Below are 16,156 nucleotides of genomic sequence, written 5' to 3' on the forward strand. Positions count from 1 at the left end.
TGGGTTTTCTAATCGAACACACCCACTAGATCGTTGCGCACTGACCGGCACTTCGTTTTTAAATGGTCTAGAGGAGCTCGTTGATTGGTAGAGACTACAGTCATATGTTGATAGTTCAGCTGTTTATGATTTAATAATAAACATTTTAATCAATTCATTTATTTTTTTACAGACTCCTGAACGCCTGAAGCTTAAAGTAGGGCGTTTATAATATAGTAAAATACTATAGTTTGAAAATGTGCCACACTTTTGATTGTTTAATCATATATTTACAATTTTTTGTTCTTTTCCTTTTCCCCCCAATGTGCACGAGGCCACATGCTAAAAAGTACCAATAATATAGAAAAAGAAGACATACTTTCTTTACCTAGGCTGCACATTCTGGGGGTAACCATTTTACTTCAAAATGATTTCATTAGGGTCTGTGTTTAAATATGTTAAATATACAAGATTTTATATATAACTATATTACTGTTTTTCATCTTTGTTCACACATTTACATGCTGTTGTACATTGTCCGAGATTATCTATTGTTTGTTTTTTGACAGTGATTGGTTAGTCATCTAAAGTTGTTTATGTATTGAGGTTGTCTAGCGTCTGTTGACATCTGTCTATTTTGTCTAATAACTTATGAACTTAATATTGTTTGTCATGCATTTACACAATCGCACACCACCTTTTTAATAAGCAACAGTTGTGTCCTCTGCTGATAAAAGTATGGCCTACCATTTCATTTGTTTCACCCTGTGTATGAGACTTGATTTGAATGTCCCGGTTCTCTGTTTCGTTTGAACTTCCCTTCACACGATAGGTGTCTTTCAAAGTCACTTGAACAACAAACTTTGGATCACCACAAGTCATCTGTTTGGTCTTGAGTATTAGGTAATTTGCATAACATTTTCTCAAAAAGCGTATACAGCCTTGACATGTTAATGTAAATGATACACATTTGTATAACTGCTGTTTTATAGTATTCTGAACATAATACTCTACATCCATAATGGTTTTTGTTTGAAAACACACAAAGGGAAGCAAACAGCTCCACCACCATGTAGTCTGCTGACTACCACCACTGCCACTGATTTGGTGGTGTCCAGCTGACATGGTGTTGGTAGAGCCTTTAGTTGATAAGTGCACATCACACACAAAATAATGACCACACATATAGGAGATGCCACATATAAAAGATGCATGTGTCAAATAATGAATCACCACATCTAGTGGCAAAAAGGAAACACACCTACACCTTGAAATAATGACAGTGTGGAGGTTTTTTAGGCTGGTTCACCCATACTGTTTTCATTTGGAGAATTTCTTCAGTGAGTATTATTTGCAGGTACCAGTGAGGTCTGTGGAAAAGCCAGAATAATCCATATGTTGACTCTTCTTAAATACGGTTTTACAACTCTAAGAGCACCACAAACAAAATTCTATTCATATCTGCAACCTAAAACTAAACCATCTGTAAATTTCCATGCACATTTGACTAGGAGACTCTTGAGCAATTTTCAATTTGATTTGGACTTGCCTTGTTGGGTACTTTAAGAGTTGTGCGACCATGCGTGTGCTTTAGTAACAAGTCGATAACTGAAAAGGTGTTTTTTTTTGCACATTGCAAATAAAAAAAATAAATATAGGGGGCTTTATTCCCTGTATTTTTAGGGCACACAAATGGGGACATAGTTTTCCTCAACAGTAAATAACTTGTTTAGGGCTGCAAACAATAATTGTTTCAGTAGTGAATATATTTAACTAATAATTATCTATCTATAAAAATGTTTCCAGTGAATCAATTTACTTAGAAAATCCAAAAAAAAAACTGAGAAAATGCCAATCACAAGTTCACAAAGCCCCTCATATCATCTTCAAACTGCTTTTGTTTGACCAAAAGTATAAAACCCCAAAGTAGTTAATTTACAATGATAAAAATACAAAGTAAAACAAGAAATACTCATATTTGTGAAGCTTGAATTAGTGGATGCTTTGCATTTTCAATTGCATTTAGAGATTCATCAATGATCAAACATTTTTTACTGTCAATTGATTAATCTGATTGTACTTAACTATTTTTTTTAATAAATTTAACAAGCACTAACTCGTGTTAGGATGGATTTTCATCTGGAAGTGATTTTTTCATGGGTTAAAAGACCCTGATGTGAGGGAACTTACATCACATTATCCAGGAAACAGCTGCAGGATGGTATTCAACATCAGCTTCCCAAAAACATCTTTATTAAAACAGGATGATCATACTGTTGTCAGTGTAATATAGGAGAATGAGAGTGACACAGTCCTGTTTTCATAAACAATGTACACATAACATTATAAGTAAGTGTGTGTGATGGATTAGGTTGGGGTCAACGATGGTAGTACATCCATTAAGAGATGCATAGCCTGCCAACACATTTTTTTAAGTTCATGTGAGCTCATATATGCGTTTGGACTATGCATGATTCACCCTTTCCACAGCCACATAGAAACTTTTCTTGTCATCCAAACAGTGCCAGCCGATTGGTCCAATCTCACAATCTGCACAGATGAGATACTTGATTCTCCCCACGTCCTTAGTGAAGCCCACATTCTCAAAAGTGTACATGTCATCCACAAACCAGTGGGCGGTCAGTGTGTCCCCGTCCACTGAGCCCTCTGTGGTGCTGAGGCCGCTCTTTTTCCGCATGGATGGTAGGAACAGCTGGTGGGAGAAAACACAGCCTCAGATGAGATAAAAACACTTCAAAAATAACTCAAAATCAGTATTTATAGATGTATATACATGAAAAGGTTGTCATGTATTCATCGTGTCTTTCTTTGTATATAGTTAGACCTAGACCTCGCTGGAAGAAAGATATACAGTATGGAAATCTGAATACATCAGAAACCTCCACTGGCTACCTGTTGCTTTTCAAGATCCTCCTCATGGTATACAAAGCTTTGAATGGCCTCAGTAGAATATCGTGCTCTCAGTGTATAATTTATTTGGTTTTGAATTCTCCTAAAGCAATTTACTGGTGTAGCTGTCTTAGCATTGTTGATCTTGTATGTATGTGTGTGAGTATATATGTGTATAAATGTACCTTTCTGCTTATTGCAAATCATTGATTGAAAAATAAAATATTTTATCTGGATTTTATCTACCTGGGCAGGGCGCCCAAGTACAACCTATGTATGGAAAACACTGTAATAGATTATTATTGCTGATGCATTCATATATAAATAATATTTTACTGTTGTCGAGGTGAAGCTATTAAGTGGGGTTGTTTAATCTATAACACTGTGTCATATTTTAGAAATGTATCATATGTTTTGAATGTAACAACCTTTTTTGTAAATGTATGTGTAACTCCAGCCATCAATCTTGTGGAATAAGTACAATGTTTCCATATGAACAGTATTGGAGTGTAAAGTAGCATAAAATAGAAATAGTTATGTACCTAAAGTGTGTAAAAGTACACTTGAGTACATGTGCATAGTTGCATTGTAGCACTGGTTTTATTATCATGTAAAGCACCCTGGATGAAAATTGTGCTGTACAAAACTATTAGGTTGATTACCTGAGAACAGACAGATTAAATACCCCAAAGCAATATATCAGCCACTAATGTTAGCCCATCGCCTAATATCAGACATACCTCTTTCTCTGCAAACACAGCCACCCCAGGGCATAGCACCTTGGATCCGCAGCGTTGACACACGACAGACTTGCTATTCTTGCCGTCCTCAGAAACCAGGTCGGACCGGTCCGTGTTTTCTTTGGACTGTTGATTGTTGTCCATCTCGAACTCTGACAAACAGCAGATTTACTTTGATGTATGCACTAAAATGGCTTGAACCGGCCCAACCAAACTAAACCATGGAACCGTAATTAACCGTAAGGGCTAACTGGCTTATAGTGCTATCTTAACGAAAAGAAAGATGAAGCGCACACACACAGTGAGAGAGAGAGAGAGAGAAGAAAAAAAAAAAAAAAAAAAAAAAGAGAGAGAGAGAGAGAGAGAGAGAAAAAAAAAAAAAAAAAAAAAAAAAAAAGAACCGGAACTACAAATCTTCGGAACCTTTGTAGTGCGGAAGTCCGTGACAAAGAAACTCACCAAAAGAACCACTGATGTGTTATATTGGAGAGAATCTTTGTACTCACAAACGTTTACATTTTTTTTTATTATCCACAAAATATGAATTATGGCAATCTTAAAGCTGAACTACAGTCTGAGATATTTACGTTTAAGGCTAGCCAGATGAACGACAAACTGTAAACCCCACCCTTTGCATTTATGCTAACACTGAATGCAACAGACTTAAGTCCAGAAAAATAACTACATTACATATCTATACAATATGACACACACTTGAATAAAGTCAAATAAAACGTACCTAAATGTTGAAGTAAAGACAAGGTTGAATGCGACAAAAAAACCGCAAGACAGACTTAGCTAAACCTAGGCTAGCATACTAGCTGGTCTTGAAATGTACCAGCCACTAAATGCTCTCGTCAGGAAACACATGGATGTGGTTCCTCATTAAACAAACAGTCTTTGTCGGTAATAATAATTCTGCCAATTCTGTTGACGTTTGAAAATAAATGTAATGTAGAAACGAATCATTGTGACTAAGCTATTTGAAATAACAACGGAGATGTACAATACATTATGCATTTACCACAGATATCTCCAAACACTTGAATATGTTTGAGGACGTCTGTGAAGATCAAATTTGAGCTAAGCAATGGTGGCAGAAATATTCTGATGTTTTACTTGTTACTTCTTTTACAATGTAAAATACTCCACAAATAAAAATTCTTCATTTAAATGTTTACCTTAGTAAAAGTGTGTTATATTAGCAGCAAAGTGTACTTAGAAATATGAAAAGTAAAAGTACCTGTTATGCAGTGTGGCCTGTCAGTATTGATTGATTTTTCATTGCTGGTGCATTTTTTTCTATAAACAGCATTTTGTAATGTAACTATAGCTGTCAAATAAATGTAACTGAATAAAATATACATGGTATCCGCCTATAATGTAGTAGTGAATTAGAAAATAACATAAAATCCTGGTTGCCCAGACTGGTTTTTGGGAAGTCCTATACAGTAGAATTCTACCCTGAGGAGACTAGAGATGTAGTATACATATGTCTGTGTTGCCCTATATAACATGCTTGCCTACACTGATGCTGCAGCCAGATACACTCACCTATATGGCAGCATCTGGAGAGTTTCTACCAGGTCAATGGAAAAGGTTGACTGCTGGGGGCAACAAGCCAGGACGACTCTCAACTGAGGCCATCGCATGGCTGCAACTACAGCCCAAAACAACCTGAAGTAATTCCTGACACCACTGGGTCGTGTGCCCTGGCAGGAGCAGTCATTGGGAGAGGCTGTTTAAACTAGTGATGTATATTTTGTGAAAACGGGTTTGCAGAGCCTATGTATTTGACGCATAAGGCGCGATAACATCTCTGTTGAGCACCTCACAAAAGACTAGATACAGGATTCAGTCTATCAGACAATGTTTTGGTTGAGTACAGTGAAGAAAATGTCCATCAACAGACTATGGGAGAGGAGTTTATAGGAGTTAGTGGAGTGAAATGCATGATCCAAATAGAATTTTCACATAATTCACTTTTGTATAAACCCCTTAAATACATAGGACCCAGTAATAAAAAAATACAAATATTTCCCGTTTTAAAATTTAAAAAAATGTTGAATGATTCTGAAGCCTTAAAGCAGGCATGTTATCTCTTGAGTGCTTTCTAATTATGTCAGATTTATAATCCTGATATTCTGGCATTTTAATAGAAATTATGGATCAATTTATTTCAGCAAAAGAACATGTGAGGGAGAATTTTCTAGTGATGGACCCACACATCTTCCTGCTCCATATGTATATATCTATGTGCCTGCTTTAGGTGATCTCCAACCAGCAGCTAATTCCAGGAGATGACGGAAATGTTGAGCAGCGGTTTCTAAGCCGCTGTTTGTGCGCTCAAAACATGATAACTGTTGATCTCTACAATTCATTACAACTGTTTTAAAGATAGGACCCCATTTTATATATTATGTAAATATAATTTTATATGGTTATGGTTAAGACATGTTATAAGCTGTTGACCGTAAATACTGTTGTCTTCACTCACTTGCTTGATGCTGATTAGTCTCGCTTTGCCAGACCATCCTCCAAAGCGAGCTGGAGGAGGAGATTTGGATTTACCCCACAGGAGGTCTGAGAAAAGGTTAATCATAGTCCTCATAAATCGACCGGAGTTTAAAATGCCAACACGAAAGAAAGCCCAAGGCAACGGATATCCAACATAAATGAGTGAAATCCGGTGATTTTCCGGCGGCAACGGAACAATCTCAGAAGTGGAAAGTTAAGGAGACTAAACTAAACTAAACTAACTGCTGATTGATATTTGCCAATGTCTTGGCTTACATTGTAAGAAACAATTGACAAATTGACACCATGTTTGGACATGTGGAAAAAAATTTATTCCAATATTTTTCCAAGATTACCATTAATAAATATTTATGTTTACATTTCAGTGAAATGTATGATTTATCACTTTCTACACAGGACATTACACAAAGTCAAGAATACACATTGTTTAAGTCTTTGTAATAAAGCTCGAATAAGTTGATCTAGAAAAAGGAGTCTTAAACAGCAGTTGATACAACCTATCCATGGAGTTGTAAGTTCAATAATGATTTCGATTGTATATATGGCAAGGAAAACAAGAAAAGTCAACATCTGGAAATCCGCGAAGCTCCCTTGACTGTTAAGATAGGCCGTTTTATTTCCGTTGGCCTAAGGCACAGGAATACTAAAAGTTTATATCAATCATACATAACACATTTTAAACCCCACATGGTGATTTAAAGTTTTGAATTTAATAGTATACACTAAGGTGCATTTGATATTTACACCTCTCATTGCATCTGAAATATAGCACAAAAGGAATATCTCTAGCAGACAAAAACACAATTGGACTGATCCAGATCTGTACATTGTGCATTGCCCAGGAACTATTACTCTAGAAATTAAACAATGATGTGTTGCATGACTGAAACATGATGGCAGGGGAGTTCTTTTAATTTCTAAATTTTTAGCATTTTAGTCTAACCTCAACTGACCAGATTTATTTTAGCCGTCGCAGCTTTTCTGTGCCATTATGTAATTTGAAAATCCTTTGTTTGGGAATATTGTCAATTAAGAATTCAACAAAATGCTAAGGAACTTTAAAACGTTTCAGTATAAAGTTCAAAGAAACTGAGAAATCGGTTTGTTTAAGTATCCAACCGCTTGATTTTTGATGATTTGGTAATAATTCTGATGAGCATTCACCTTGTGTTACTCAGACACATCTAAAGATCATATTTGTAGGATTTAAGATCTAGGTTCCTTTAATAATAATGTATTTTTACTTTGTTTCAATGTGATTTTAGATTGATTGACTGGGCCTTTAGAGTACAGTTCATGTTTTATTGCAGAGCGGGCACTGGTGGGTTCGTACTGGTCCTCCAGGTTTTAACACACAGCTGCACAATCAGTGTCAGCACAGTTAAAAAAACATCTGGTGACATCTATATACACCTTATATGTGTATAATTTTATCCTCCTAATACAAATGTGTGAGCAGGCCCTCAAGTACCTAAATGGTCCTGGACGGCTCTACACCTCACTCCTGGTGGACAGTACATTCATCCTCTAATCTGCATGGAAACTGTGAGGAAGGATAGGAATTGTTTACAGTATGTGCCCTCTGCTACATCACCAATAATACTCTCTGTATTCTTTGTGCAATGGTAACGGACTATGAAGAGGGGTTTGGGTGAGCTTCTAAGAAGTGACCATCAGTTTCAGGAATATACGATTTTGGTTTAAAATCCCATTTTGACCTTACTTGAAAATGTAGACTTCAAGTTTCATAATTATTGAAGAAGAAGTGCCTGTCGAAGTTTCCCTCTGCAGTTCAATGGCTAGTCAATGCTACTTTATTGGAGCAAAAAAGAGCCAAACAGAAAGACCACCAAAACCCAAACAAGATGTTAGCAAATCAGAAGTACAGAAGGAGCAGTAAGTGACTATATTGAATTCCAGCAGCATTTTAAGTGATTGTGTGTGTGCGTGTGTGTGTGTGTGTGTGTGTGTGTGTGTGTCTATAAAGAAAAGTATGAGTAAGTCACAGTTAGGCCTCTCAGAGTAGAGTGTCATCTGTGCATCCTCCCTCCAGGCCGTAGCGGAACTCCTGCAGGTTGGAAACCCCGTAGAAATGGATAAACGCCGCTGCCACAACCAGAACATGAAAAATCTGATGGGAGTGGAACTAGAAGGAGAGAAAGAGATGTTTATGTTAAAACTGCTCTGACATGTTTGTATTTCTTTAAACCAATCACAACCATCCTGGGTGGAGCTAAGCCCAGATTGCGGAGATAGCAAGAGGGGAGGAAAATCCAGCGCGTCAGGCTTTATCCTAGCAATGTACATGCGTTGAGCCAGACTATGAACACATCATATACTAACCCAGATGTCACACTTTCCAGGAAAATAGCGTTCAGGGATCCTGGCTGCATAGAGACCAGCACCAGTGATATACATGGCACCCATCAGATAGAACCAACCCATCTGGCCGACTGTGGTGGCCTTAACAAAGCCCTCCTCAATGGTGAAGTGCATGGTGGGGACGATGCCGCTAAGTCCAAGACCCATGAACACACCTAAGAAAAGCAAGGACTTCTGTTACTTTTTGTAAGTTTGAAAAAGGTTAACATCTACATTACAATTATAACCTAAAGCAAACTTTACAGAGAAAACACTGTATCTAAAAAGTGCACATTATCATCAAATGGTTAGCACCTGCTCTTGTTGGTCTGTGACGAGGTGTAGAGAAGCGGTCCCACTGGGCCACGATGATGGCGGCAATGCCGAGGATACACACAATGGTGAGGTAGATAAGTCGAGGTTGAGGGGAACAATAGAACGAGTAGTACAGCCAGGGCACGAAGGAGCCCATGATCAGCAGGGCAATGCCTGAGTAGTCAAGCCTGAAGAGAGGGGGGTGACACAGAGATACCAGCTGGGTTTCTGGCTGGATGCAAGAAAGCTAATGTTTTGTCATGTTTCTAAACACATGTATAGTCCCCATAATGGAAAACAACTCTGCTGTGGATTTTTGATTGACAGGAACGACATGTGGTCCTTATGGTAATAGTTTTAATACTCACTGTTCATTTAGGACCTTGCATGGACACAATAGCATACAGTATGATAATTCAGCCTAAATTAACTTGATGCTACAGCAGTCTGCCAGAGTAAATGCACTTATCTAGCAGATGTAACCACAGATCAGTATAAAGCTCTTCAGCATGCCACACAGATTGCTGTGGCATCAAGTTTGTTTCGACTGAGCAATGGACCATTTTGCCCTGAATAATGATTGTGGGTGTATCCCTCATTAATTGTAAAACTATAGATGGTAAGCTACAGCTGCAGTAAGTCTAAAACAGGGAAATACTTTGACAGTTACAAATGATTCCTTTAAGGCATACAAGGCTGGTATGTGAGAAGCAGTGTTTGACATTGTGTGGCCTTACTTGGAGAAGGTGCGAGACACTTTCTCAGAGTGGCAGTAAACGGTATGAAAAAGCCAGGAGAAGCTGAGGCATAGCACAGCTCCCAGGAAGAACATCCCAAACACCACTTTCTCTTGCAGCGGGGCCATAAAATACATGTTAGGCCGCAACATGGTTAAGGTGCCCAGACAAATGAATAAGATCAGCCCTGAGGGAAGAAAATAGTCCAGTTTTACTAACAGCTAACAAGAGAAGAGACCAGAGCTACCCAGTCACAAAATATGTTATTAAACTAACATGTCTGGTTGTAAAATTAGAATATGCAGCTAAAACCTTTTAGGAATGTTACATAAGGCGTTCTAGTCTCACCTAACAGGTGAGTCCAGATGTTTCCTGTCTCAGTGTGAATTCTGAAGATGCTTCCAAAACAGGCCCGGAAGGAGGGCATAGGGGGCCGATGTCCATGCAGGAGGTAATCGTTGTCCTTTAGCCACTCTGGCAGAACATGGAAAGGGATTACCCTCCAGCGCCCCTCCCAAACCTGAAAAATAAAAATAGCTTTTATGCACAGACGCATATATTTACAATTACTTTGTGGCCCTCACACTGAAAGCCCACAAGGCAAGGCAAGGCAAGACAAGGATGACGCAGAGACTAATATTTTGCAACAATTACTTTACATGCAGTTTAAATGTCTAGAGTTTATGCGCTGATAATCTTTACTGAGATTTAAGTAGAAAAGACACAGTGTATTTTGTTTTATGAGTAGTTGTGGAAGTTCCAAAATATTTTTTTATTTTCCAAGTTCTTTAGTAGCAGTAAAATCAGCCTTACACCTTACAATTTGAAAATATAATAAATAGGTAGTATATGAATTAAGAAATGTCTTTTTGATTTATTTTAAACTACCTTGTTTTTTGGTCACTCAAAATAGCCAATTATACAATATAATGTATATTTCTTTTACCACTGAAGCTAGCTTACTTTGTACATTAAGTTGGCCAGATCTTTTAGATAAGGGTTCTTCTCAATATCTAGATGTGTGTTAAAGCTATTTTACTGGCCAATAAATGATTTTGTTGTAAGCGGACACGTCTCCCATGGTGACTTGTGCATGTCTTATACAACACACAACATGTATCTGATGTGGAATCCTAAAAAAACAAACCAACACATGACTCCCTCAAATGACACAGCAGTCACAGGTTAATCCCTGGTTGTCCCTGTTCGCCCAGATCTGCCACTGAAACCAATACACCTTTGAGATGAACAGGGAGTTGAGTTTCAGCTCATTTCTTTACGCCAATGCAATATTTATGCTGGGTGCCAAATTGTGTAATGTCATAAGATCTTTTATTCTCCTTATTCTGTCACATTTTAATGTTTACCAACCAACATTTAACAATCACAATCAACTCTCTTTCTTTCTTTCTTTTGTGTTTATTAAACTGAAAAGACATTTTACCTTGTGTACAAACTCCTCCATCTTCTCCATGGCATGGTGAGCCTGAAGTGGTAAGGTCAGGACCTCTCCCACCTCATCATCATCCTCCTCTTCCTCCTCAGCAAGCATTGAGGCTCCCTTAAAATAGATCACAAGAGAATGTTGAAGCGAATGAGCCATAACAACTACTCTCTGGGAATTTTGTGAAACAGTCCTACCTCTGAATGGACGCCTGTAGACGTTGCCGGTCGCCCCCCTCCCTCCTCCAGCAGCGGCCCCAGCTCCATCAGCTCAGCATCTGGGACATTGCAGTCCTCAGAGATCCGACAGTCTGCATCACTTGCAGACCCGTTTCGGCCTGACATAGGGAGGCTGCCTGATGACCCACTCACAGCCTCTGTATTCTGCTTCAGGATGTTCACTTCAGTTTTCTCCTGAACAACCACAATCAAAATCAGCTTTACTGGCTAAGTATGTTGACATACACAAGAAATTTGACTCCAGTTCTCAGTGGCTCTCAATATACTCATTTACAGGAAGATACAGATAAAGACCTAGAGCTAAACAAAGACAATAAACTACATAAAGACAATCAAACATAAACATAATCACTAGTATATACAGGCACAAGGTGGAATACAAACAGTATCTATTTGCAGGTCAGATTGTTACTTCCGGTATGTTTTGTATAATACAAGGTTGTGTGCAGAAGCTGGAATAGGTTTTGCATAGATAATAAATATATGTTATATATGGCTGATATATTATTGGGAATATGTAAAACAAAAAAATGTAATTGTAATTATTGATATTGTTCCAATAATGGAATATGACCTGAAAGGGGATCAGCTGTGAGTAAGTGAAAACCCAGTAAGAGTATTTTTTTTTTTTAGGTCAGTTCTGTTAATGTTTTTCTCTGGCCTATAAATGCTTATCAATAAGGATAGAAGGTCTGACGTTACTTACTAGGGGTGTTGAAATGAATAATGGCATCGACCTGGACGATTCTGCATCGATGCATTGACAGGCCATAATCGATTATTGCCTAATGATGTTACTTTTTGATTTTCCGGTTGCTGCTTTTTTGTTTTTGCCTTTTGTCTGTTTTTTGCTGTGTTCACAATGTGAAAACCATGTGTAGCAATATATAATAATATTGATGAGATGCATCGGGATATCAAATTGATATGAATCGAATCGTGAGACCAGTGAAGATTCACACCCATATTACTTAGTCTACATATTTAAACAAAAACATGTTTGATATATTGTCACACACACAAGTTGACAACAATTAAATATAGCATTTAACTATCAAGGTGCTGTATAGAAATACATAAAAAATTGTCTTTATCTTTTTTGCAATTACAAGATAAGTATCATCGTTATTTATTTATCTATCAGCCACAATAAACAGGTCGGTCCTGAAATGGCATATTGGTGCATCAGTGATAAGTTGCTCTATATACAGAGATGGTTGTATGTGTGCATATATTAATGGATACGGTAAATGTACAGTACATACAGTCTGCATAACCTTACATTTGAACAATGCAAGGATATTATGTAGGCCTACATTCAATTAGTCAATGTGTATATTACACTGGAATATATAGCTAGTAAGGTGATTTAGTATTGCAGGGTTATTGCTGATCAATAACTAACATTTAAAGTGATAAACGTGTAGCTACCTAACTGCCGATTTAAAATGGCTGGTGGTTAATCTCATGGATGTATTAAGAGAACTGAGAACCTTAATCTGGGTTTCATGCGAAATGTGTGTTTTATCGATCAGACATTCACAACAAGAGAACAAAGGAGCGGCTTAATTTATTTAATGTTACATCTAACGTTATGTCACCAGCCAAAATAATAATCGGTGGACAATTATAGCAGTGACAATACTCTAGCTAGATATAATACATCATACTAACAGTTTATACAGGGTCTGACAAAACAAACAAAACGTTTGACCGAGTTAGCAAAGCCTGCCAGACGGATGTTGATTAGCACAGCGCCAGACGGTACATGGAGTACAAAATGTAAACAACCGCAAGATAACGGCTGACGGTATAACGTATATCCATCGTACATTTACAGTAGGGTACACTTCATAGTAAGGTGCATAATTACATTTCAATACAAAATCTCTGATTCCTTTATAAATTAGCAGCTCACGGATCGCTCAATTATCTTGCTAATCTTGCTAACGTTACCTTTTAGCTAACGTTAGCGCTGAGCAGTTGCTAACTAGTCGAGCAGGCGACGTTGGTTTGTGAATCGACTTGCTAGCAGCAAGATAAAAGTCTTTACGACGACACCAACGTATAGTGTTATCTAGATAACCTACTGAACTAGCAGTTGCTATGGCAATTTAATGAAATGGACATAACATACCTGACAAGATAGCCTTTAAACCAGGAAGGTGAATTATTTATCGATATGCGAAAAACAATCCTTTGCGGAAGTCGAGAGCTCTTCCGTAAACCTAATCCCTTCAACTTTAAAAAAATAAAAGCACCAATTCACACGTAGGAGAAAACCCCCCCCCAAAATCTTTACATACTTTGATCAGCAAAAGCCTCCAATGTTTACATTTACTTCACAAAACGTTTTACAACATGTGAATACTATAATATAGTATAGTATAAAATGCATTTACTATAGTGATTCTTTGGGAAGATTATCTCCAAATGCATTTAAGTATCCTGAATTTAAAATGATAAATATATCACAAACGGTTTAGCTTTTTTTTTCTATTTAGAAGGTATTTGAGACCATATAAAATGTAGTTAATGTAATACTATGGTAATACATATTTAAGAGACAGGAAGCACAGAATTGTACATCGGATCTATTTGATATGCCCTGGACATGTTTACTTTTAAATACAGTGCCTAACTTGGGGATAAAATTCACAGTAAAAGTCACAAAAAGTGGATTAACTAAACAGAGAAAGAGAAAAAAAACATACAGGGTTTGATCATGAATGGATTACTGAACGGACACAACAGGGGCCCAAAATGTCAGTGGACCCCCCCATGGCCTTCACCTGAAAAATAGATAGATCTTTATTGTCATTGTATGTGATACAACGAAATTCTGTTGGAGCAATCCTCTCCAAATAGCATATATAGCATAGATATCCCCATATATACACATACACATCCATATACATCCATATACAGAGTAAGAAGATAAAAATATATTTACACATATATATACACATACTCATATATATATACATATATATGTATATATATATATATATATATATATATACATACACACGCATATGCACATACACTAACACATTCTCAATAAATAGATAAAACAGCTAAAACAGTGAACACAGATGTCACTGAAGAGACACATACTGACCATGAAGATATGCAAAATAACCAGAAAGAAACATAAAACGACTAAAAAGATTCACAAAGCGACTACAAAGAGACCGAAGAGAAATTACCTCAAAGAGACCAGAAAAAGATGCATAATGACTACAAAGAGACGCAAAAACAACAACAAAAGAGGAAAAAGCATCGCAAAGTCAAACTTTTCAATTTCTGGGAAAAAACGCTGCTTAGACATTAAATACAACCCCAGACACTGTTAGAACATAGACCTACATGGTGATGGTTTTCTATAAGGTCCATATATTGTGTACCTCTACAAAACAGAGACTAACTTTGCTCTGAAGCGCTGATGTTTTATGTTGTGTCTCAGAGGGTAAAACTAACTCTACTGTATGTCAAAGGTGTTAAGTGGTGCACTCAAAGGAAAATGTTGTATATGCTTAACCACACTTGACTGAATAGAGAACCATTTTGAATTAAATTTAAGTATGTCTGAACTTCACATGACAGTTTATAGTACTACATCAAACATTTCCTCAACTTGGCAAATAACAGACAATGGTTAAAAAGCTTTCACGAAACAACTCATTGAAAATTGTTATGGGAATTGTGTTAATATGCTTATGTGGTTGTAGCTGCCAAAATGTAATGAAAGCCTAGAGTGACTGTTGTGAAACTGTAAAAGTCTGAAGAAGGGAGATGGAAAAAAAAAAAAAAAAAAAAAAAAAAAAAAAAAAAAAAAAAAAAAAAAAAAAAAAAAAAAAAAAAAAAAAAAAAAAAAAAAAAAAAAAAAAAAAAAAAAAAAAAAAAAAAAAAAAAAAAAAAAAAAAAAAGAGTGGATAGCAATTATAAAAGAAATATTCCATATGAAAAAGCTGACCTTCTCCCTAAGACTTTGTATTAATACATTTCAGAAGTATTGGTTAAAATGATTATTAGTAGGAATATTACATAGAGAGATAGGAAATATCTTTGTTCCATGTAGTTTATTCACTTATGTATTTATTATTTTATTATCTCTACGTGGTAGGCTATCTGACTAAATGTGATTTACTAGCAGCATGTTGTATTGTGATCCAGGCACGTTCTGTGGATACTTGCCACAAAGAATAAATCATCTTGGTTTTCAATTTGGACTGAGATTAATGCGGACAACTTTATCCATTTTGTGCTGTCCTGTGGGGGCTATCTTGTCTCTTTCGGGAATAATGTCAAAGTAACCCTTAACAAAAGATTATTACTGTTGATATTGAGTTGTCTTTTCTCCTTTGTACTTTATTACCCTCAGTGACCTGACCCTTCTGTTCTGTTTCTTTAAAGTGTATGTGGTTTACCTTAACACTTAAAAATAAAGTTTAAAAAAATTGTCTGAAGAAGTAGCTATTAGGCTTCTCTCTGTGCATCTGTAGACACCTTGTAAAAATATCCAATATGCATATCAACTGTTGTCAGGTGAAGATTGCAAGCATGTCAAGGCGGGGGAGCAGAGAGCGGCCTTGCTCACACACAGCGATGAGACACAGAGTGCTGTTGCCTGTTCTGACCTTGTTGATAGGCATGCACCTGTTTGTAACAATAAATGTTATTCAAGTATAAGTTGCAATGTAACCATTTCTCCTTCAGTCTCATTTGCATCTTCCCCTGGCATGCATGGAGGCTCTTGTTTGCGAGCAATAAATAATCCTTAGGAATAAGAGATACAGACATAACAGGTTATCAGTTTGCCATGACAACACCTAATTGCCAGGTTAGTCTTTTCTTTTATAAATATTCACCTTCATTACATACAGGTGTGTA

The 16,156-nt window shown here is 36.8% G+C and overlaps 2 protein-coding genes across 3 annotated transcripts; both read right to left on the reverse strand.

The window, feature by feature from the left end:
- Positions 1 to 2,210: 2,210 nt before the first annotated feature.
- rabif (RAB interacting factor) lies at positions 2,211 to 4,522 on the reverse strand. Of its 2 annotated transcripts, XM_039796416.1 has the most exons (3): positions 4,369 to 4,522; positions 3,630 to 3,781; positions 2,211 to 2,692 (listed from the first exon to the last, which is right to left on the reverse strand). In XM_039796416.1, exons 2-3 carry the CDS (start codon positions 3,771 to 3,773, stop codon positions 2,444 to 2,446), a joined length of 393 nt encoding a protein of 130 aa, XP_039652350.1. In that variant the 5' UTR covers positions 3,774 to 3,781; positions 4,369 to 4,522; the 3' UTR covers positions 2,211 to 2,443. The 2 variants fall into 2 exon arrangements, with proteins under 2 accessions (XP_039652350.1, XP_039652351.1); XM_039796417.1 differs by lacking the exon at positions 4,369 to 4,522 and having other exon boundaries at positions 3,630 to 3,944.
- Positions 4,523 to 7,455: 2,933 nt separating this feature from the next.
- adipor1a (adiponectin receptor 1a) lies at positions 7,456 to 13,532 on the reverse strand. The gene is made up of 8 exons (XM_039798627.1): positions 13,401 to 13,532; positions 11,222 to 11,437; positions 11,025 to 11,141; positions 9,929 to 10,100; positions 9,581 to 9,767; positions 8,844 to 9,031; positions 8,511 to 8,704; positions 7,456 to 8,313 (listed from the first exon to the last, which is right to left on the reverse strand). Exons 2-8 carry the CDS (start codon positions 11,366 to 11,368, stop codon positions 8,185 to 8,187), a joined length of 1,134 nt encoding a protein of 377 aa, XP_039654561.1. The 5' UTR covers positions 11,369 to 11,437; positions 13,401 to 13,532; the 3' UTR covers positions 7,456 to 8,184.
- Between the last annotated feature and the right edge of the window lie 2,624 nt (positions 13,533 to 16,156).

The sequence above is a fragment of the Perca fluviatilis genome, chromosome 4 (genome assembly GCF_010015445.1).
Source record: "Perca fluviatilis chromosome 4, GENO_Pfluv_1.0, whole genome shotgun sequence".
NCBI classification, from domain to species: domain Eukaryota; kingdom Metazoa; phylum Chordata; class Actinopteri; order Perciformes; family Percidae; genus Perca; species Perca fluviatilis.

Excerpts from the sequence above, each read along its gene's own strand:
- rabif (XM_039796416.1), bottom strand. The coding sequence starts at position 3,773 with ATGGACAACAATCAACAGTCCAAAGAAAACACGGACCGGTCCGACCTG. Across the intron at positions 2,693-3,629 it reads CTGTGTTTGCAGAGAAAGAG|CTGTTCCTACCATCCATGCG; the intron begins GTATGTCTGATA and ends TTCTCCCACCAG.
- adipor1a (XM_039798627.1), bottom strand. The coding sequence starts at position 11,368 with ATGTCAGGCCGAAACGGGTCTGCAAGTGATGCAGACTGTCGGATCTCT. Across the intron at positions 9,032-9,580 it reads GTGTCTCGCACCTTCTCCAA|GCTTGACTACTCAGGCATTG; the intron begins GTAAGGCCACAC and ends CCCTCTCTTCAG. Across the intron at positions 8,314-8,510 it reads CTGGAAAGTGTGACATCTGG|TTCCACTCCCATCAGATTTT; the intron begins GTTAGTATATGA and ends CTCTCCTTCTAG.